This window comes from Theropithecus gelada, chromosome 20, assembly GCF_003255815.1.
Source record: "Theropithecus gelada isolate Dixy chromosome 20, Tgel_1.0, whole genome shotgun sequence".
NCBI classification, from domain to species: Eukaryota; Metazoa; Chordata; class Mammalia; order Primates; family Cercopithecidae; genus Theropithecus; species Theropithecus gelada.
Genome location: NC_037688.1, coordinates 13,695,104 through 13,716,752, shown reverse-complemented (window position 1 = coordinate 13,716,752; position 21,649 = coordinate 13,695,104). Strand labels below are relative to the sequence as shown.

The 21,649-nt window shown below is 48.5% G+C and overlaps 1 protein-coding gene across 1 annotated transcript in view; it reads left to right on the top strand.

The window, feature by feature from the left end:
* The first annotated feature begins 915 nt into the window (after positions 1–915).
* Positions 916–21,649, top strand: part of LOC112614716 (liver carboxylesterase 1-like) — a 68,526-nt gene continuing 47,792 nt past the window's right edge. Inside the window, 10 exon segments of the mRNA XM_025371426.1 lie at positions 916–1,250; positions 5,553–5,757; positions 8,187–8,331; positions 10,923–11,056; positions 13,328–13,481; positions 15,107–15,296; positions 15,299–15,342; positions 19,181–19,321; positions 21,216–21,296; positions 21,560–21,648. Coding sequence (XP_025227211.1) covers positions 1,199–1,250; positions 5,553–5,757; positions 8,187–8,331; positions 10,923–11,056; positions 13,328–13,481; positions 15,107–15,296; positions 15,299–15,342; positions 19,181–19,321; positions 21,216–21,296; positions 21,560–21,648 — 1,235 coding nt within the window. The 5' untranslated portion in view covers positions 916–1,198.

Genomic DNA, 21,649 nt, shown 5'->3' with positions numbered 1-21,649 from the left:
CTATGTTGAACTTTTTGAGGAACTGTCTACACCACACAACAGTTTATAACCTGTTGTTTTCTCCTTCACAACGTATCCTGTCTTCATTTGTCTTCATTGTTAATAAATAGCTGTGCACATCACTATTTTGAGTGAATACATCATATCTCCTTAGCCAGCTGTACCAGAGTGTGTTTAGTGAATTCCCTATTGTTGGACATTTAATGATCCCATGAAAGAGGCTTTGAACGACATCCTTGTGTCCCCAGCAGCTTGTAAATGACAGTTTTCCAGGTGTGCTCAGAGTACTCTGTATCCCCTTAATTTGGTGATTTCACATTGCCTTGATATCACCCCTGCTGCTTCTCCACCCCATCTGTCTTGTCTACCAATGGTGAGCCCCCTAAGAAGCTGAACCATGTCTTGAAATAGCCTTTGTATTCATTATATGTGGTCAGGTGCCAAGTATTTTGGTAAATGTTCACAGAGTGGATGGGTGCATGGATGGATGGATGATTAGAGCCAGGGACTCTGGGAGGACAAAGTTCATTTTTACGTTCTGTCCAAAAATTCATGCTTTGGAAAGTAGTGAGTTCTCTGATACTGATGGTGTGTAACAGGGGCTGGGCCAGTTGGCAGGATATTGTGAAGCTAGTTCAGGCCTCAGAAAGGGGACTGGATGAAATTTAAGATCGCTTCCAAGCTTGAGAGCCTGGAACGCTATGAAACACAAGCTCTGGGAGCTGAGATATGTCCTAACTTACCCAGCTGAGCTGTGAGGTGTCAGTGGCTCTAACATTTTCCAAATTTTTTCTGAGGACCTCAGATTAAAGCTCCCCTTTGCCTGAAAGCATCTGCCTGCTGGTGCGGGCCTTTGGGGGCCCTCACAGCGCACTGAGGTTAGAGTCCTGCAAGGGAGAAACCCTTATGTAACAAGTAGTTGGGCGAGTTTACAGCTCTCTGTAATCTGAGAGTACAGTCCCGAGGGGTTTGATGAAAGAGAGTAAACTGTGGGTGGGCGTGGCTTGAGGTCCCAATAGAAGCCCAGGGAAATCTGGGGAAAGGCAGTGCTTTTCTGATATCTCCCAGTTAGAGGATTAGGCAATTGGCAGCGCAGGGCTGTAACTCGGGGGTGGGGCTGGGCTCCAGGGCTGGACAGCGCAGTCCCTCTGAGCTGCACGGAGACCTCTCAGGCCCCGAGAACTGTCGCCCTTCCACGATGTGGCTCCGTGCTCTTGTCCTGGCCACTCTTGCTGCTTTCACGGCTTGGGGTGAGTCTTTCTGAAATCAAATATGCGGGGCACTTTTTGAAATCCTTGTTCTGGGCCGAGGTGGACGCAGATGCATAGAAAGGCAAACACAACAGGTCCGACTCGGAGACTGTGCGCGCGCTCCGTACTTGGACTTGGACTTGGAGCAGCTGAGCCGGACCAGCCCGGTCCGCGCAGAGATGCAGGGAGGGTGAACATCCTGAGACCGCCCTGCACTGCTCCCCCCATGCAGGCCGGCAGCCCTCCCACCTCAGACCTCACACACGAGAAATTTAGGCAGCTCAGTTTACTGTCCCTTAATTAGTGCCGTTATGGCTGGATCACGGAAAGCGGCTCAGCAGAATATTAAGAGCATCGACTCTGGAGCCAGAGTGCGTGGGTTTGAGTTCCCACTGGGCGCTTCACAGCTGTGTGTCCCTAGGCAAGGGACTGAGCTTTTCCCTGCTTGGGTTACCCCCTCTCTGAAATAGAGGTGGCATTGCTATCTACCTCACTGGGCTTTGGTGAGGAGGAAATGAGTCGTTGTTTCTAAAGCACTCTTGGCAGCCCCTGGTATGTAGAAAGCTCAAAAAAGGGGTGGATAAATAAAGGCTTTGTTTAAAAACGTAGTATATGAATAGAAAATTTGAGCTGTGGTCAGGCCACTATATCAGGACCTCTTGCCATTAAAAAGACAGTTTCTTACTTATGTTCTCAACAGGAGGAGGACACCAGTGTGGGGGGCACAAGGGGAAGCAGCAGAGCATGGGGAGGGGACAGGGCGGATCTCAGGCCAGGGGGCTTTTACTGTGGCTTCCACTGGAAAGAAGCAGCAAGGCAGGGCAGGCAGGCTGAGGACTGGCGAGTTGGGATAATTCAGGAGGCTCTGGGGCACAGGGACTGTTCCTGGTTGTCTGTACCTAACCCTGGCGTGATTAGGGCAGGTGGGTAGTGGCCAGGGCGTGGCCACCCGACCAAAGAGGTGGTTGGGGTGTGGGCTCCGGGTTGGCTGGACTCTGGGAGGGACAGTTTCTCCAAGGTCAACAAGGCCTCAGATGCCAGAGCATCAGAATACAGAAAGCAAAAGACATGGTACATACAGGGGTGCAGCGAGGGGCCTCGAAATGCCCCCGTGCCATTTTATAGACGGAGAATCTGAGACTCACACAGGGAAATGTACTTGCCCAAGATCAACCCGAAAATCCTGCCTGGGCCTGTCTCTGGGTCCTGAATCCTGACAGCCCAGGCCCCGTCTGCATCCTGTTTTCCTTCTGGCAGCCTGACAGTGTGAGAGCTCTGGAACGGTGGGGAAGGGCAGAGGAAGAGAGGAACCCTATTTGAAACTGAATGTTCCTTTACCTCTGGTTACTCCTGGCGATGCCATCCATTTCCTTCCTTAGGAAGACCATACAGGCTGCCTTCACTTCCTCAGTTTCCTACTCTGTATAATGGACATGTTGATGCCTACTCAGCAAGGCTTCTTTGAAGATTAAACAAACTGGAATGCATGCCTGGCTCATAGTAGGTGCCCACCATGTTCATGTTTCATATAACAACAGCGGCAACTGCTCTTGTTCTTATACTTGTTTCTGCTTCCCCCCATTCACCCACTTTTTCACCCTTAGCATTCTGGCTGTCATCCTCCTCATCCCGTTGAATGAATCCCTGAGCAGAGAAAGACCAGCCCAGTGGTTTCTTCTCTGCCTTGGCCTTCCTCCACCTCCCTGAAGCCCTCAGCACTCTTAGCTGGTTCCTCGACCTCTTCTTCCCTGGGCTTCCAGGACACTGGAATGTTCTCTCCTCCCTACACTGATGGATCTTTTGTCCTGGCTGTAGTGGTCCCTGTGTTTGATCTTTGTTCTTTTCCCTTCCCTCTCACACTGGCATCTTCGATGAAGTCATACACATCCATGGTGTGTATGCTCACTGTCTAGGAGAAGATTCTGCCCTGCTCCCCCACAAACTTCCAGCCTTAAAGTGCGCTTGTCCTGTGGCATCATCTTGCCATGATACCTCACTGACATCTCCACTGAGCCTGTGTAAACAGGGATCCAGCATCACAAGCCATCTCTGGTCTTCTTTCCCTTCCATTTCCCCCACCTCTGGTCAGGGACTGAGTCTTTTTCTTTTCTTTTCTTTTTTCTTTTCTTTTCTTTCCCTCCCTCCCTCACTCCCACTTTCTTTCCTTCCTTCCTTCCTTCCTTCTTTCCTTAGTTCCTTCCTTCCTTCCTTAGTTCGTTCGTTCCTTCCTTCCTTCCTTCCCTCTCTTTCTTTCCTTCTTTCTTTCTTTCTCTTTCTTTCCTTCTTTCTTTCTTTCTTTCTTTCTTTCTTTCTTTCTTTTCTTCTTTCCTTCCTTCCTTCCTTCCTTCCTTCCATTCTTAGTTCCTTCCTTTCTTAGTTCCTTCCTTCCTTCCTTGTCTCTCTCCTTCCTTCCTTCCTTCCTTCCTTCCTTCCTTCCTTCCTTCCTTCCTTCCTTCCTTCCTTCCTTCCATCCTTCCTTCCTTCCATCTCACTCTTTCACCCAGACTGGAATTACAGTTGTGCAATCTCAGCTAACGGCAACCTCTGACTCCTGGGTTCAAGTGATTCTCCTGCTTCAGCTTCCTGAGGAGCCAGGATTACCGGCACACGCATGTGTACTATTTTTTGTATTTTCAGTAGAGAGAGGTTTTCACTATGTTGGCCAGGCTGGTCTTGAACTCCTGACCTCAAGTGATCTGCCTGCATTGGCCTCCCAAAGTGCTGCGATTACAGGTGAGCCACTGTGCCTAGTCTCCAAGTCTTTCAAAATACCTTTTAGACATAATCATATTTCTTCATATTTTTTCTTTTTTTATTTAAAAATTTAAAATAATTTAGATGGGGTGGGAGGATTTCAGGTGAAGATCAGAAATCCCATACAGTGCAGAAAACATGGAAATCACCAAGAAAACAAGCCACCTGTAATGTCACCACCCATTGCTGTGTCAATACACATGCTTCCAACGCTGTTCATCTCAGTATTATTTGTAATTAGCAACAACAACAAAAGAGAAGAAGCTAAATATTGATATTACAGGGTTGACTATTGATAAGATGAGCATGGAGTCTGTTGTGTAACTGGGCTTTGCATAAGAGGTTTCCATTGTGATTGGATATTCCCCTTTAAGACCAAATCTGAATTGTTCTGTTCTGTTCTAGCCCCACGCCTTGAGGGAGGTGTTGACGTCTTGTCTGTATCCAAAGCAGAGCAGCTGGGAGGACAAGAGGCTGGAAATGATTTCCTAGGAGGGAAGCTTAGATCAACTGAGGTTACTGGAGCCAGATAGGACCTGAGGGGTGGGCAGCAAGATCAACTGTCTGAAAGGCCACAAGCTGTAGGTCAGATCAGGCCAGTATAGTCCCATGACAGGTAGAACCAGGACTGATGCAGAGGCTGCGGGAAATGAATTTCAGCTCAGTGGGGAAGCAGTGTCTGTGCTGCAAGAACGGAGCAGACCTGCCCAGGGCCACCAGAAGAATCACCCTTGACCTGATCACATCCTTTATCTGGAACGGTTCCTGCTGCTTATTTGTCCACTAAAGAAAACTCAAGTGCTTAGCCTGGCATTCTAGGGCCTCCCTGACATGTGCTCTGTCATTCCAGGAATATTTTCCACTCCCCACACACTCCACCTGGTGCACATGGGCCAGCCCCCTCTCCCAGACAGGCTCTGCGTTCTGCTGCTCTGAGCCTCAGCACACTCTCTTCTCTCTGCTGTGTACCACCCTCTGCGTCTCATCTCCTCTGATTCAATCCTCCCCTACCGCAAGTCCCAGCTCCTCCATGATGCCCACAATCAGAAGGCCTTGCCCCTCTTCTAATTCCTAGACTGTCTTATGGGTACCTCTCCCAGGACACGGCCACTTCCTTCCCAGCTGTAGGCCCAGGTCTATATGTGACCCTTCCCTATAAGGGTCAGTGCTTCTGAGAATATGGGGCACCCCTTGTTCGTCCTCTCATCCAGCATGCAGCTCAGTGCCAGGATTGTAATGGATAAATGTTTCCAGAGGCTTCTAAGGGGAAAGTTAAATGTCTTGTTCTTTCCTAGTAGCTCTCCTTCTTGCATTTATTTCTGGCTGGATGTTTTTATGCCTCCAATTCTAATTTGCTCCTTAAACCAGCTCGATGAGTTAGGAAGGACATTGATCCTCATCCCTATGGTACATCAACAGAAACTGAGGCCTAGAGGGTTTAGGTGACTTATTTAAGATTACTCACTTAGAAAGTGGCAAACCCCACCTGGAATCCAGGTCCAGCCTTTTGCTTCTGATGCATCCTGATTTCTTCTCCATGTCCAGCAGGGCACCCGTCCTCGCCACCTGTGGTGGACACCGTGCATGGCAAAGTGCTGGGGAAGTTCGTCAGCTTAGAAGGATTTGCACAGCCTGTGGCGGTTTTCCTGGGAATCCCTTTTGCCAAGCCCCCTCTTGGACCCCTGAGGTTTACTCCACCGCAGCCTGCAGAGCCATGGAGCTTCGTGAAGAATGCCACCTCTTACCCTCCTATGTAAGCCAGGGGTGGCTGTGGCATGTGTCTGTGGGGGATGTTCACCTCAAAGTGATGCAGGAAGGAGTCAAGGCAGTCCCCCGATGGGTTGATCCTTTGCTCTGGAATCCTTAAGATCATTGTAGATCCTTAAGAACATTCCAGAAGTCTCACAGCATTCTGGAGTCCATTATTTAACACATGTTTATTGAGCTCCTACTGTGTGCCAGGCATGTTCTGGGTTCTTGGGATCCATTAGTGAACAAACCAAAGATCCCTAGGTTCATGGAGCGTGCATTCTAGCAGCGGGAGACAGAGAAGAACAACATGCAAATTACTCCATAGATTATGTGAAATATTAGAACGGGATAAGTGCCTTGGAAACAAAGAAGCACTTAAGCAGGCGAGGGAGATCAGAAGGAAGGATCCCATGAATTCTTCTGTTCTGAATTTTGACACAGTGGGGAGAAGGGAGGGCCAGAAGGTGTGTGGGTGGCAAGTGTACTGAGGTGTCCGCTTGGCAAGTGCTCAACTCTCAAGTGTGCCCAGTTCCGTATTCCTGAGGAGAAGGATGGGAGGTGTGTCCATTCACCCTGGCCAAGTTGGGAAGAAAAGCCCAAAGGTTCTAATTGGCCTCACCACCACTCCCCAGGGTACCAAGGACCCTACAGGCATCAGAGTGGACCCCACTCATCTCAGTAGCCAGGCATTCGGAGGCTTTCCAGCAGTCCACCTCTGCCTTCTTTCTTTCCTTTTTAAAAAAATAATATATACTGTTTTTATTTTGTGACTGCAAAAGTAATATATATTTATTATGGAAAATTTAGGAAATTCAGAGAAGGAAAAGTAAGAATATTAAAATCACATACAATATCCCACCACCCAGCGAGAACAACTATCAGTGTTTTAGATGGTAAAGTATTATGATCTAATATTTTGTTTGTATTCCAGTTTTTTGCCTGTTGCTATACTTTCTTCCTTTAAAATGTATGTCATGAGCATCATTCCATCCCATGAAATAGCACAACCTGATGTTAACAGCTGCATTACATTGGGTATTAAACCATAATTAATTTCCCCAAGCTTTTATTTGGGGTTATTAAGTTACATATGATGTTTTTAATAATATAACATCATGAATGTGAAACCTTTATGCACACTCATGAATAGTTTAGGATAACTTCTCAGAAATGACATTTCTGAGTGAAAGAGTATATATCTCTTGTTTGATTTCCCTCCCAAAATATTCCAACTACACTCCTCCCACTGATGTATGAAAATCTCCATTTGGCAGACTCTTGGCAATGCTTGGGGTTATTAAAAATGTTTTGACTATTGGATAGGCAAAATAATAATAACAATAACAGCAATAGTATTTTCCTCTTTAGTTTGCGTTTATCTGAAGACCAGTCAAGTTGAGTTCTTTTTCCCTTTCTTCACATTGGAATGTCTTTTGATTATTATTATTACTGTTACGCCGCTTGTACTGGGTGTTCTGTAGGAAAATCTCCCAGGATGGAAATCAAGAAGTCATCTTTGCTGGCTCTGATTCTGTCACTTGACAGCTGTGTCATCCAGAGCCTGAGTGCCTCAGTTTCCTCATGTACCTACTGGGGGCGGTGACGCCTGCCTTCCGGTACTTTGAGATCTGGGACTGTGGCTTATAATATACTTGTGTATAAGAACCACATGGCATGAATCTTCCTGGCTATATGACATTGGTCAGGTTCTCTAACCTCTCTGGGCTTCAGTTTTCTCATTTGTAAAATGGAGATAATAGAACCTATGTAATGGGACTGATCCGAGGCTTAAATGAGTTAATATACAAAGGGTACTTAAAACAGTGCCTGGAACACTGGGAGGACTCAATAACTATTACCAGTGTTCATCTATGTTGTATCCTTGAGATCTTTCATCAGGGTAACCAACAGCACTTTCCTGAGAGAGACAGATGGTAGAATCTTGGCATGTCAGGGCTCCAAGACCCATGTAGAAATCACTCCCCTCACTTAGACCTGGCAGATTGGGACCCAGAATGGGAAAGGAATTCACCCAAAGTCACCCTGTAAATGCATGGGAGAGACAAATTAGAGCACAGTTCTCCTGATGTTGTCCCACAAAGATTTCCCTTCTGAGCTATCAGGGAAATGTCACCTCCCAGGGAGGATCAGTGTATTTGTTGTCTCCCCTCCTTGATGCTGGGAGTCCCAAATGCTCAGGAAGGGAAGAGGTGTGAAGCCCTTCTCACTCTGCTTGGTCTTAGGAGACCTCAGTAAATCCCAGCGCCCCCACCTGGAGCCCCTGATAGCCTCCTACTCACTACAGTGTCGTGAGTCTGTCAATATCTAGTCCATTTTCAGGCTTAAATCTCCCAGTCCAAGGCGCTGCCTTAGATGACACCTGGCTTAGATGTGGTTGAACTTCAGGGGTTCTTGTTTCCCCTTCCCCAGGTGCTCCCAAGATGCCGCGGCAGGGCAGGTACTCTCAGAGCTATTTACAAACCGAAAAGAGAACATTCCTCTCAAGCTTTCTGAAGACTGTCTTTACCTCAATATTTACACTCCTGCTGACTTGACCAAGAAAAACAGGCTGCCGGTAAGCCGTGGGATCCCCTGGTCAAGGTGTGTCAGTTCCAGGAACCCGGATCTTCTAGTATAGATGGGAAGGGGATGAAGGCAGCTTGAGGAGGGAACTGCACCTCAAGGCCAGGACCTCAGGGCCTCCACAGGAAACACAGGCTTTCCACTCCTCAGTTTCCCCTCGTGACACAGGGACTCTGGGGGAGTTTGCTGTGCATCTTTAATGAACATCTTAATTGTTCCAAGTTCCCTCATGCTAATAGAAGGATGAGAATGACTACTTTTAGTTACTAGATGAACAATCTGATACACAGAGTGGGTAAGACATGATTTTCAATAATGTTAGCAGTGGAAGGAACTTAGAGAAAAACCAATACCCCAACTCTTTCTTTTCAGATAGAGAAACTGTGGCCCAGAGGGAAGGGGAGGTCACCCAGTAGGATAGTTTTGGTTCAAGTCTTCTGATCTTCAAACCAGTGCTTTTGACACGGAGTAGGGCATTGAGCTTGTATGTGGCCTTTCTCCAGCACACCAACATTAATCTGGGGTAACTTTCACTGTCCGGGTACAGGCTTTAAGGGAAAAACGTGGGACAAACCCAGAAGCACTTCCTTTTGCCTTTGGCCAAATATCTGGGATTTTTTTCTACCTATTTTCCCTCCTTAATTGTCTTGGCAAAGGCTGATGAACCAGTGAGTCAGCATGTCCCAAATAAGTGAAGGGCAGGAGGTGGGGCAGGCTGCCAGCTGCAGGTTGCAGGATAGGTAGAATCTTCTGGCAAAGGAGGCCACTCCAGGGTGTAAAAACAAGGGGTGTTGTGTCCAGCCAGTCTCCCAGGGGCACCGTGGCATGGTGCCCAGGAGTCGGGGAGCAGGTCTGCGAACGTGGGACTAGAAGTTGTCTCTACATGTGCTTTGTAAGACAGAGGAAGTGGGAAAAAAAGTTTCTTTCTTCCTGTCTTCCTGTCTTCCTTCCTTCCTTCCTTCCTTCCTTCCTTCCTTCCTTCCTTCCTTCCTTCCTCTTTCTCTCTCTCTCTCTTTCTCTCTTTCTCTCTTTCTCTCTTTCTCTCTTTCTCTCTTTCTCTCTTTCTTTCTTTCTTTCTTTCTTTCTTTCTTTCTTTCTTTTCTTTCTTCTATTGTGTACTCAGTGCCCCATATACACAGTCAGAGCCGGTGTTTCAGCAAAAGGAGGAACATGAACCCACTCCACACAGCCTCTGCCTTCAAATATCTTGCCATCTGGGCTGTAGAGACATATTCTCTCTTCAGTATGTTATTGCAGGCCAGCCTGCGGGCTCAGCCTTAACACAAAGATGAATGCACACTCAGTCCCTCCCCAGGAGGCAGGCAGGGATTAGATGTGTGGGAGAAACAGGGGCTCTGGGAACCTGGAGGCAGGAGAACCTCCAGGAATGGCCACAGGTTCTAGAACTACATGGTCTAGGTTTAAATCCTGATTCTGCCTCTGCTGAGAGACTTGGAAGTTTCTTAACTTCTCTAAGCCCCTGTTTCCTCAAAATGGAAATCATCACATATGATCAGTCAAGGGTGACCACTAAGATTGATCTCAGTCCCTGGCTAAGTAGGCAGAGGCAGGCTCGTACCCCTACCCTAACAGTGGACTCACTGCTCTGTGGCCGGCGCCTGCAGTATGCTGGGCAGCTCAAAGTGTGGACTCTGGAGCCAGACTGCCTGGGTTAAAGTCCTGCTGCTACCATTTTTGATTTGTAGGACCTTGGGCAGGTTAAGTGCCTCCATTTTCCCACCTGGAGAATGGGACAGAATTAGTACCTACCCAGTGGATAGTTTATTTTACTGTGCTTAGAACAGCACTTGGGACGTAGTTTATGAGTTCTTTTTTATTTTATTAATATTATTATTACAATATTATTATTTTAACCCCTTTCACTTCTTCCCTGCTATGTGGACTTTTAAAATGCAAGAACCATGCATGAGGAATTGTTTCCATTCTCATCCTCGGGTATTAGCAGAGTCCCTGGCACATAGTAAGTTCTCAGACAGTGTTAGTCCATTGATTGAAGGCATCCTGAAGTGGGTGGGTTTTAGGCTGCGCTGTGCAGGATGGATAGGATTTGGGAATGCAGAGGCATAGAGGAGGCATTTAAGGAAGAGACACCATCACAGGCATGTGTGCTTCTCGAGACAATCATTCAAGCACAGAGAAGTTTACTTCACCATGAGAGAGTAAACTGAGATGAAGCTGAGATACAAGGGCTCTTCAAGGGTACGTTGAGCTGCATGAACAGTTCAGGCTTGAGGGAGTGAGGGGGAGAACACGACATCCTTAGCCTTTGCTATACCCATGATGATGTTCTCAGCATGAAGAACCTTGGGAGGAGGAGGCACTGGAGGCTGGATAGAAAGGAAGGGGTAGCCAGGGTATGTGCAGTGGGGTGGTGGCTTGGGCCCCGGTTGGGAGAATTTTGGAGGAGAGAGACTGCCTTTTGCAACCTTGCTGGGCGCTGGTGAACTTTGGATAACATCCTCCTTCAGTTGTGACCAACAGGTAGGTCATCAAACAAGACACCTTCTGAGTGCTCCCTGGCTCTGTGTCCTGTAACTGGTATGTTGCTTCCTCCCTGCCCAGGTGATGGTGTGGATCCACGGAGGGGGACTGGTGGTGGGTGCAGCATCAACCTATGATGGGCTGGCCCTTGCTGCCCATGAAAACGTGGTGGTGGTGACCATTCAATATCGCCTGGGCATCTGGGGATTCTTCAGGTAAGAAATTAGACTCTACTCACTGCACTTTGACCCCCAACGTGAGGCTGCTGGGACCCAGCTCTGGTCATGTCAGCCCTCAGGGGACCTTAGCTAGGTTCCATAGTAAGGCATCCAAGCCCCTTCATAATAGTACACTACCTACCCTCTCACTCCCCAGCCACACTCATCCGCTTGCCTCTGAGCTTTTCCATGTGCTGTTCCCTCTGCCTGGAATGCTAGCTACCTGAGGAACTCCTCATCATCCTGCAAGACCCAACCCCCAGTTACCTCCACTGAAAGACTCATCTCTTCTTCACCTATGTTTCTCCAGCACATTGCGTTTCTCTGTCATGACACTTAGCAGGCAGCCCAGCTCTTGAAGGTTGACACATCTGACTTCTCATGGAAAGCAGGGAAGGGGCAGAGTCACAGAGGGAGCTCAGAGCATGTTGTGGGTGAAGGAATGAGGGCTGCAAAAGGTGGGGTTTGGGAGCATCTGACCCCTTCCTGGAGGAGTGTTGGGGTCCTCTCACCCCATATTCTGCTTGAAATCTGGCAAGTGCAGGAAGCAAGGATGGAGTCTTCCCCATCAGGTCTCCATGGGGACAGGAGTCAGATCTCCTTCAAGGTACAAACTACTATGAACCTTTTCTAAGTGTTACCATCCCAGCACCCCAACCCTAAGCGAGTGTTGGGAGGGCTGTGGGAGGGATTCCACTCACTGATGAGAATATTTGCCTAGGGAGATGGAGGATGGGTTCTGGTCTATCCATGACCAAGGCATCCCAGGTCAGTCTTGGCAGTATCATCTTCATCCCTTTCAGCCACAGCCTGTGTCTCTGCTCCCCATTATAATAAAGCTGCTTCACGATCTCTCTCCACTTCCTCTCCTCCGTGTGTCTCCTCCACCCATGCCAGTCAGGTTTCTTCCTGAACACGCCACTCGGCTGGTCTCATCGCAGTCACCAATGACCTGCCCCTGCTCTCCATCCAACCTCACAGGACCTCCCAGCAGCAGCCAATGGCCGCTCAGCCTCTGCAACATGCTTCCTTCCCAGTCCCTTTCCTGGTCCCTCCTCCTCCCTGTCCACAGGCCTCTCTTGTCTCCCTCTCCCTCCCTACTAATTCCAGTGATCCCAGGGAGCAGCCCAGAGCCCCTGTTTCCAGCCCACTTCACCTTTGAATCTCGCAGGCGTCACTCACTGCCTTCTCCCCACCCCTGGCTGTCTAAAGGGTGCCCCACTCGTCCCAGGGACAAGCTGAATCCTTGACTCCCACTGCCCCTCCACAACAGAGATCCCCTGCTCCTCCCACCACGCCTCCACTCAGTTGCTGCTGTCCCATCCTCCCAGGGGCTCAGGAAAAGGCCTCAGGGCAGCCTGGACTCTCTCTTTTCTCACAACCCTCTTGGCTCCACCTTCAGAATCCACTCAGAATCCACTACTTCGCACCTTCTCTCTGGCTCCTTACCCGGTCAAAGCTCTCTGTCTCTCACCTTGATTATGATCCTAACACTTTCAGATTCCTGCCACTTTTATCCTGAGACTATGTCGCACAGTACTGAGAGTGATCACTTAACATGTGTGTTGAATCTTGCAATGCCCCTGCACAAAACCCTACAGGGGTTCCCATGTTCCCTACGATGACAGCCAAAGTTCTTATCAGGGCCCCAGGGCTCTCTCTAGCTGCACCTCCTGACTCACACTTTCCTTCACTGGGCCCCAGGGCCTTTGCACTTGCTTTTTCTTCTGTCTGGAATTCCTTTCTTTGGAGAGTTACAAGGCTCATGTGCTCTTTGTGCTTGTTTTCTGAAGGTCTTTGCCTCCAAAACCTCAAATGCCACTGCCTCCAAAAGGCCTTCCCTGATTGCAATCTGAAATGGCACCCCCTGTGCCACCCCTGTTTTTTTTCTTATTCCTTTGTATTTACCTCAATGCACTTTGACTACCTAACATCATTATATTCTCTCTATACATCTGTTTATCCGCTTGTGATCTGTAGTGGGAGCTCTGTGTCATCACAGGTGTTGCCTGTTTTGCTCTCGGATGTGCTCTAGCTCATAGGATGGTGTCAGGTATACAGTAGATGCTCAGTAAATAGTTGCCAGTTGAGTGAATGTAGAACCATACATCACCACAATGCTGTAGGAATAAAGGCAGGGTCTCAGAGATGCTGAAGCCCAGTCTTATTCTTAAAGGCTCCCTGAGAGCCCCCAGCCCCATCTCTAGTCCTGAAGGTCCTGCCATGACATCTCTGCTCCCCACCCTCAACCTGTTCTCTTCCTTACAGCACAGGGGATGAACACAGCCGGGGGAACTGGGGTCACCTGGACCAGCTGGCTGCCCTGCGCTGGGTCCAGGACAACATTGCCAGCTTTGGAGGGAACCCAGGCTCTGTGACCATCTTTGGAGAGTCAGCGGGAGGAGAAAGTGTCTCTGTTCTTGTGAGTGCTCCTGGCACCAGGTCCAACCCCATGCTTGATGTGATGCTGATGAGACCTTTTGGACACCTGTCAATCCAGCTATGCACACCTCTGATTACAATACCTGGATTTGGAACTGACCCTACTCACTGCCTAGCATCAGGGGGTGGAAAGCTAAAGACCAAGCTCTCCTTGACCCCCAGGAAGCTCAGAGCTCAGCTTAGTGTCCCGGGGCCATATGAATCTCCAGTTGCAGCCTGCAATGGTGGCATTCTCCTCTTCTAGCTTGGTTCAGCTCTCCCTCTCTCTCTCTCTCTCTCTCCTTCCCACTCATTTTCACATAAGTACTCACATCCTTTCTCTTGGGAAGTAGGGATAGTCATAAATTATGAGTGAGGGCAGGCAAAGACAAGAGGTGGACAGAGCTCGTTGTTTAGATAAAACAGAACTATGCGTGGAGGGGACATGGACACTGAGCAGGCTGGGGATTCCTCTGGGGTGGTCTGATGGCTGGTCCATGCCCAAGAAGGAGGCAACAGTCTCTGTGACTGTTGGGCCTGGTGGGCTAGGGGAGGCGGGCAGAGGAAGGAGGGATGGAGCCGGGGATAGGGAGGGATGGGGCAGGGGTTGTGGGACACAGACGCAACCTGGGGATTTGAGGGGTCCTGCTGGAGTGGGGGATTGGGTGCGGGAGAAACGGGGAGCTGGGGTGAAAAACCAGATGAGAAGTGCCGGGAGCTGTAGGAAGCCTTCTGCCTGCCTCGAGGTGGGCAGAGGGTCAGCCCACTGCTGGAGTCTTCAATCCTGTGTTGGTTTTGTACTTGAATACAAGAGGAAAAATTTTTATACTTTTTAAAGTAGAGAAAAACGAAAAATACAGATAAGCCCAAGAAAGACAAAAAGCCATCTACAATCCCATAACCCGGGGATAGTCACTGTGCTCAGTTTGACATGGATTTTTCTAGTCTTGTTTCCTTGACTTTTTATTTATCTGTCTATCCATCTATCCATCCATCCACCTATCAATGAATCTACCTATCATCTATTATCTATCTTTGTCTTTTTTATTTACAAAAGTACTTTCCTGAATATTATAATACAATGCAACTATTTTACTAAATATTAAGTGCTGTCCCTTAATAGTATCTTTTACAGTTGCACAGTATTCCATGATAAAAATGAAAAACCATTTATTAGCCCGATTGTATAATATTGGAACTGTGAGTTATTTCCAGTGTGTATCATTATAAACAGCAGAGGCATTCTTAGAAATCTTCGTGTGCCGCCAGGATCACTTTTTAGGATAAACTCTGATTAATGGAGATGCTGATTCGGAAGTTGTGGCTAGGAGATGCTAAGCTGCCTTTCCAATAAATTTGCTGGTTAGGCTCGGCTGCCACACACCTCCCATTATGTCCCTGCCCTGTGCTCTGTCCCAATCCCACTGAGGTTCCCTTGGGTGGCCAGGTGGGCGGAGAGCCTGGCAAGCAGGCAGGGCCAGGTGAGGAGCCATTGCGTCCACTGAGCCCCAAGGTCTCAGGGGAATGGGTCAGGGCAGAGGTGGGGTAGATGTAGCCTGGAAGAGCGAGCAAGTCACTGACCCCACTCCTGAGCATGAACTCTCCTCCCCTCCACTCTGCTCTCAGGTTTTGTCTCCATTGGCAAAGAACCTCTTCCACCGGGCCATTTCTGAGAGTGGCGTGGCCCTCACTGCTGTTCTGGTGAAGAAAGGTGATGTCAAGCCCTTGGCTGAGGTAGGTCTCCNCCTCTATTGACCCAGTCACCCAGCTCAGTGTTCTCCTGGGAAGCCTCTAACCCACATCCTCTGCCTTTGTCTTCACAGAAATTCTTCTCTCTGGATTTACATGGAGACCCCAGAGAGGTAAGGAGCTTTTGTTTCTCAATTACAGGTTTTGAGTCTTAGCACCTTTAAGCTCCAATTAGCTGTGAGTGAAAGAATCCTCTCTTGGGTAATTATAGTAACTCCTGTGTGTTTGTTGCTGAGGCCCAGAGAGGGGCAATGACTCACCTGGGTAACACAGCCAGGAAGACTAGCGGCAGGCCTGGAATCCATTTTCCTGACTCCCCGTCCAGTGCTCCCAGGCCTCACCTCTGCGTGCACTGGGCTCTGCCCACTCCCTTCTGTTTTACGTTGTCTGCTCCTCAAAATGGCACTATGGGAGGAGGCTGAACCAGAACCTTCCACTATCAGGAGGCAGAGATAACAGGGATGATTAGGCATGGAGAGGGGAAGCCTGAATCTCAGTCCAAGGACACTCGCCTCCTCCCAGCACACAGGAAACTCCAACATATCCTCCCGATCTCCTCACCCCCACCCCCATCTCCCAGTGGGTTGACTGTATCTGGTGACATCACCTCTGCAGCATCTTACAATCCTGTCCTCTATGCTGCCTCCCTGGAAGTCACAGCACTCTCCTTAAAAGGTCTTGGGAGGAGTACATGAGACTCATTCAGCAAAGACTTAATAAACACTTCATATGTGCCAGGACTTGTTTAGGAGCTGGGGATAAAGGAGTGAAACAAGAAAGATTCCCTGCCCTCTTGGGACCCTCCATTACAGTGCAGGGAGAGTGCAATAGAAAAGCAAATCAAGTGTTCATTCTGTTTGATGGTGTGCAGCATTAGGGGATAGAGTTTGTGTATGGTTTCAGTTGAAGTAGCAGGATCAAGGAATGGCTCAGTGAGAAGGTGGCATTTGAGCCAAGCTCTGGAGAAGTCAGGAAACCCGGAGAAGCCTATTCCAGGCAGAGGGAAAAGCCACTGCAAAGACCCTGATGGAAGTGGCCAGTCTGGATGGAGAGGACCGAGTGTGCGGATAGACTGGCCTGATGCTGAAAGGGTAATGGGCAGTGGGAGAGGGATCATTTAAAGTATTTGGATTTGGATTCTGAGCAAGATGGGAAGCCTTTGGAGGTTTTGAACAGAGGAGTCACATGATCTTGGATCTCACAAAGGTCTCTGCCTCTGGTGTTCAAATAGACTGTAGGAAAGGAGCAGAGTGGATGCAGTTGACCAGCTGGGTGGCCACTGTGTTGCCATAAGCCAGGCCAGGGCTCCTGGCTGCTTAGACAGAGCTGTGGCAGTGGGGATGGGAGGAGTGGTTGGAGTCTGGATATCTTGGAAGGACTAGCTGAGAGGATTTGCTGATGGACAGGATGCAGCGGGTGAGAAAGAGAGGGGAGTGGAAGATGCCCTGAGTTTTCTGACACAAGCAAGGTCATGCCCACACAGGGCAGCCACTTGAAAACTGTGAGTGGACAGTGGCAATCACTTGTCATTGTTGCTGATGGGAGTCTTCTGCATGGCTGCTGCCCAACTGGGGTGCTCCTGTCTCTCTCCTCAACGTTTATCCTCTTCTACTTCAGCTTCCCTCCCCATTTCCATGTCTCTTTGTGCAGCCAGACTCGCCTTCCTTAACAGAGTTAGAGTATGTCACCCCCACTTCTTAAAAGCCTGACATTCCTTATGAGACAAATCCCCTTCCCTCCATGGAGTTAGGCCTTCAAAGCACACCTGCATGCTCACTGTGTGCCAGACTGTGCAGAAGGTAGGCTCTGCACCTGTCCCTCCCTCTAGACTCTGCCACATGGCATTTCTCCAAGCCCAGAACTCTTGGGTGTTTCTGGAATTGACCCTGCACAGTGACACCTGTGTCCTTTTGCTCATGCGATTCCCACTGTTTAGAAATTCTCACTCCTTTCCTCACCTGTCAATACAATTCACTGCCCAGAGCCCACCGCAGGCGGGCAGCGCCTCCTCCACGTAGCCTGCCGTGCATCTTCCTTCCAGAGGGGCTGCTCCTCTTGCTGCCCTCCCAGGGCAGGCCTTCTTGGACAGCCTCTCAAAGAGGCAAGACTTGCACCCCAATCCTGTTCCGTATTGTCACCATATTGGATTACGATCTGCACCTTGTCCAGCTGGGTCTGGTCCACTTCACAAAATATCTCTCCCAGGCAGCCTGAACTAGCTCGTCAATCATTGGCTTTTGTAGAGCAGACCAAAGGTCCCAGAAGCCATAGGGTCTCAAAGGCTAGGAATTGTCCAGTTCCATCTGATCTCCAGGAGGGAAATACAGCCCATGGGGCGTGGAACTGGGAAGATGGCACAGAGGACTGATGTCTCTGATAGGGACCCGCAGCAACCCTGCTAACAAGTAATACCTAACATTTATTTAGCCCTTCTGGATATCAGGTGCTGTGCTAAGTATTTCACACGTGTTCAGCCATTTAATCCTCATAATAACTCACCTCTTAGATGAGAAAACTGAGGCCCAAACAGGTGAAACTCCCAGCCAGTAAGTAGCAGAGCCAGGCTTCAGATCCAGTTAATCTGCTTTCAATGTCCATGCTCTATCTTAGCAACTACACCATTGTGACTAAATATGAAATATAAAAATATAACTACCCAGGACCAGCTGCCCTGATGGCAACACGTGAGTCAGGCTCTCTCTAATCTGTGACAGCATAAAAATTATTCATCAAAGGTAAAACCTAAAATTAAGACATGGATCAAAATACTGTGAGTTCATCACTGATTCTTTTCTTCATGATTTTCTCTCTAATAGGGAATCAAGTCCTAGTTTAGGCTCCTTGAGTGATGACGGTTCAGTACCTCCTCAAAGCCACCCATGGATCAGTAACAGCTCTTGTTTAAATTCAGATAGATAGCACCATCTCTCCTCATTAATCATGGATTCTGCGTTTATAAATTCACCTGCTTGCTAAAATGTCCTTGTCACCCCAAAATCGATACTGGTGGCACTTTCGTGGCCACACACAGGCAGGTACAGAACAGGGGAAGGTGGATTTGCATGATGGGCATGTTCCATCTGAGATCCGGCGAGGCCACCTCCGTCTTCTCGTTTCATCTCTCGTGCTAACAAGTGTCCTCTTCGTGGTCTATTTAGTGCCATGTGTTCTGCATTTTTGTGCTTTTTGTGGCGATGTCACTGTTTAGAGCGGCCCCAAGAGGAGCGCGCCTGTCTGGCATTCCTGAGCTAAGCAGGCTGTGCTGTGCCTTACGGGGAAGGTGCCTGTGTGAGACAAGCTTGGGTGAGGCAGGAGCTGCAGTGCTGCTGGCCATGCATTCGGTGTTGACAAATCCACAAAATAGCATGTTCAGAAAAAGGAGAAGGAAATTGGCTGATTCATGCATAAAGCTGTGATGGAAAGGGCTAAAGTAACGCCTCTTGTGTGGAATGGAGCTGTGGAAATGTCTTTCAACAGAAACCCACACATAAAAGAAAGTTGATGAAAATGTTGTGGCCAGAGGTTTGCAAGAGCCTAACCCGGTATTTCCCCTTTGAGTGATGACTCTGTATTCTCTAATTCAGCACTCATGGGAGCTTTATCAGAAGCAACTGCTGGGGCTACCAAAAATCAACTGTGGTCACAGAGAGGGAAATGCATGCACTTCAAATTGAAATATATAAACATGTAATTTTATATAGATAATACATGTATTTCAACCTGAGTGAAGACTTCTTCCTCTCCTCATCACCTGACCAGTGTCAGTCTCTGCCTGAAGTTCTACCCCTGAGTCACAGAGACCTACCCCCTTAAGTTAGGACCCTGAGCATGTGCAGCCATGGCCCATGGTCACGCTGGTGTGTGGTACCGGTCTCACCCTCGGACAGGCAGAGTTGGGGACATGGGTGTGACCAGGGAGGGAATCACAGGCGCCGCACTTTTGTCTCCCAGAGTCACCCTTTCTTGACCACCGTGATTGATGGGGTGCTGCTGCTGAAAACACCTGAAGAGCTTCAAGCTGAAAGGAAGTTCCACACTGTTCCCTACATGGTTGGATTTAACAAGCAGGAGTGTGGCTGGATTATTCCAATGGTGAGAATGTGCAGGCCTCTTGGAAGGACTCACCCACCCCCATTAGCCCTCCTGTCTCTGGTTCCAGGAGTGCTTCCCTCTCTGAGCCCCACTCTGAGTCCTGGGCAGCTGTCCCCTTCAGCAGGAGTTACCATTTCCATGGAAACCTTCTCCAGGAGGGCACAGTGGCCACCTGGGTATCAGGACCCTGGGATTCCCTCTCCCTAGATTCTCTGATTGTCTTCCTATTGAAGAATCCTGAAGTGTCTGTGCTGGGAGGGCCAGTAGAGAAAATAACTGTGCAGATGGGAACACTGAGAGGGCCTAGAAGTGGGAAGGAGCTGAGGAGTACAGAGAGGCAGTCAGTCAGGGGCTTCCTGGCTTCCCACCTCGGGCTGCCTATGCATAGTTCCCCTGAAAATCACTCATGCTCTTCATCATCTCATTGGAAATATCCAAAGAAAGTGGCTTCTTCTTGAGTTATCATTGACTTCTAGGGAATAGTAGACATCAGGGTCTACTTGAGAGTGCAGGGTCAGAGGAAGATGAGAATGGAAAAGCTACCAAATCAGGTGCCATGATAAATACCTGGTGATAAAATAATCTATGCAGCAAACTCCAAAAACCCAAATTACCCATGCCGAAACCTGCCCAGGTACCCCCAAACCTCAAATAAAAGATGGAAACAAATAAATGGAAAAAGTGATTGACCTCTAAAAGTAAAGAAGGGTTCTCCTTCCAGTTGAAGATAAACAAAGCTGACCCTGGTTAAAGTTGTAGGACGAGTTTATTCAGTAACATGATTGCAATAGGGAAAACAGTCCAGCATGGACTGAACTCACATCCCCAAAACAGAAGCCTGGCAATGTTTCATAGGCCAGGTGTGCCAAGGGAAACACACTGTGGTCTGTGGGGAGGGGCTTGGTCCGTGTGGCTAGGCCACCTGGATGTCTTCATCCTGGCTCACCTGGGGCAGAAACAAACTTCTCTTATCTTCAGGACAGGAAGCCATGTGTTAGACTGCAGGAAGAAACCACTGAAGTCAGCCTCTACTCCTTCCACAGGGACTGGGAAGATCAGGAGTGAGCTCCCTGAATGTTTGCATTGCAAGGAGAAGGCTCTCAGGTCCTCCAGGAAACAGGGTTGGGTGGTAGATTCACACCCTAAGGGCAGAGAAAGGGTTTATCATTGCAGGTTTTCTAAAGTAACTGCTCTAATTGGGTTCAGTGGCCTTTCTGCTTCTGTCCAGTTTTTGGCTGGAGCAGAGTAAATTGTCCTGGCAGGGTTGAGCCTTCCCAGGCAGGTATGTTAAGGATACTGGGGTCATTCTAGGGACACAGCCTTAAGCTGTTATAAGCGATGCTAGAGTTTGATCGAGTCTCTGAGTGCAGAGGTTTGGGAGAATTGTTATGTGCGTAGAGATGTGCAGTTCGCCCCTCAGAAGGATTTCAGAGGTTCTGCCAAAGACCAAAACCATGAAGGCAGGATCTAAGGCTTTCAGTGTCATCTGTGACACGTGGCAGTACTTGGGAGGTCTACATCCTCTTCTCCAGAGTCCTCCATTCCACACTGGCCTGGCAGAAACCTTGGCTCTCCATGTCACTGACCATTGTAGGGATCCCAGCCATACACACACGCTCACACACACACACACACACACACACACAGCAAAATACTGTCACAGCTTGTCCTAGAAGAAAAAAAATTTTGGTAATCTTTGCAATGCTTGAATTTCTGGATGTAAGCCCATTTGATTAATTGATTTTGTCCATTTCAGTAAAAACCCATGCCCTTAAAATCCCACCAAATTAGAGGACTTTCAGTCTGCATTGGTTTGGTCAGTTGGTAAGTTTATTTCTTCTTATTAATTCCCAATGATTCATACATGCTTAACTCTTTTTTTTTTTTTAACCAGTTGATGGGCTATCCACTCTCTGAAGGGAAACTGGACCAGAAGACAGCCATGTCACTCTTGTGGAAGTCCTATCCCCTTGTTGTAAGTGTCTAAGAATCGTGGGAATTGGCTGAGATGCAGAGAGGGATGATGACTTGCCAAAAATCGTGGAGCAAATAAATGGCAGAATGATGACAGGGCCTCCGGGTTTCCCTCATCTTTCTATCCTTCCCACTTCACTTTTCACCCTAGCAGAGAGTTGCACAGGGCTCATGAGATTCACCATTGAGGCAGCCCTTACTGGTGGGCTGGAGAAGCAGCATCACTCACCAGGGGATTGTGGCCACTTTATTGATCTATTTCAGTACATTGCTAAGGAACTGATTCCAGAAGCCACTGAGAAATACTTAGGAGGAACAGATGACCCTGTCAAAAAGAAAGACCTGTTCCTGGAC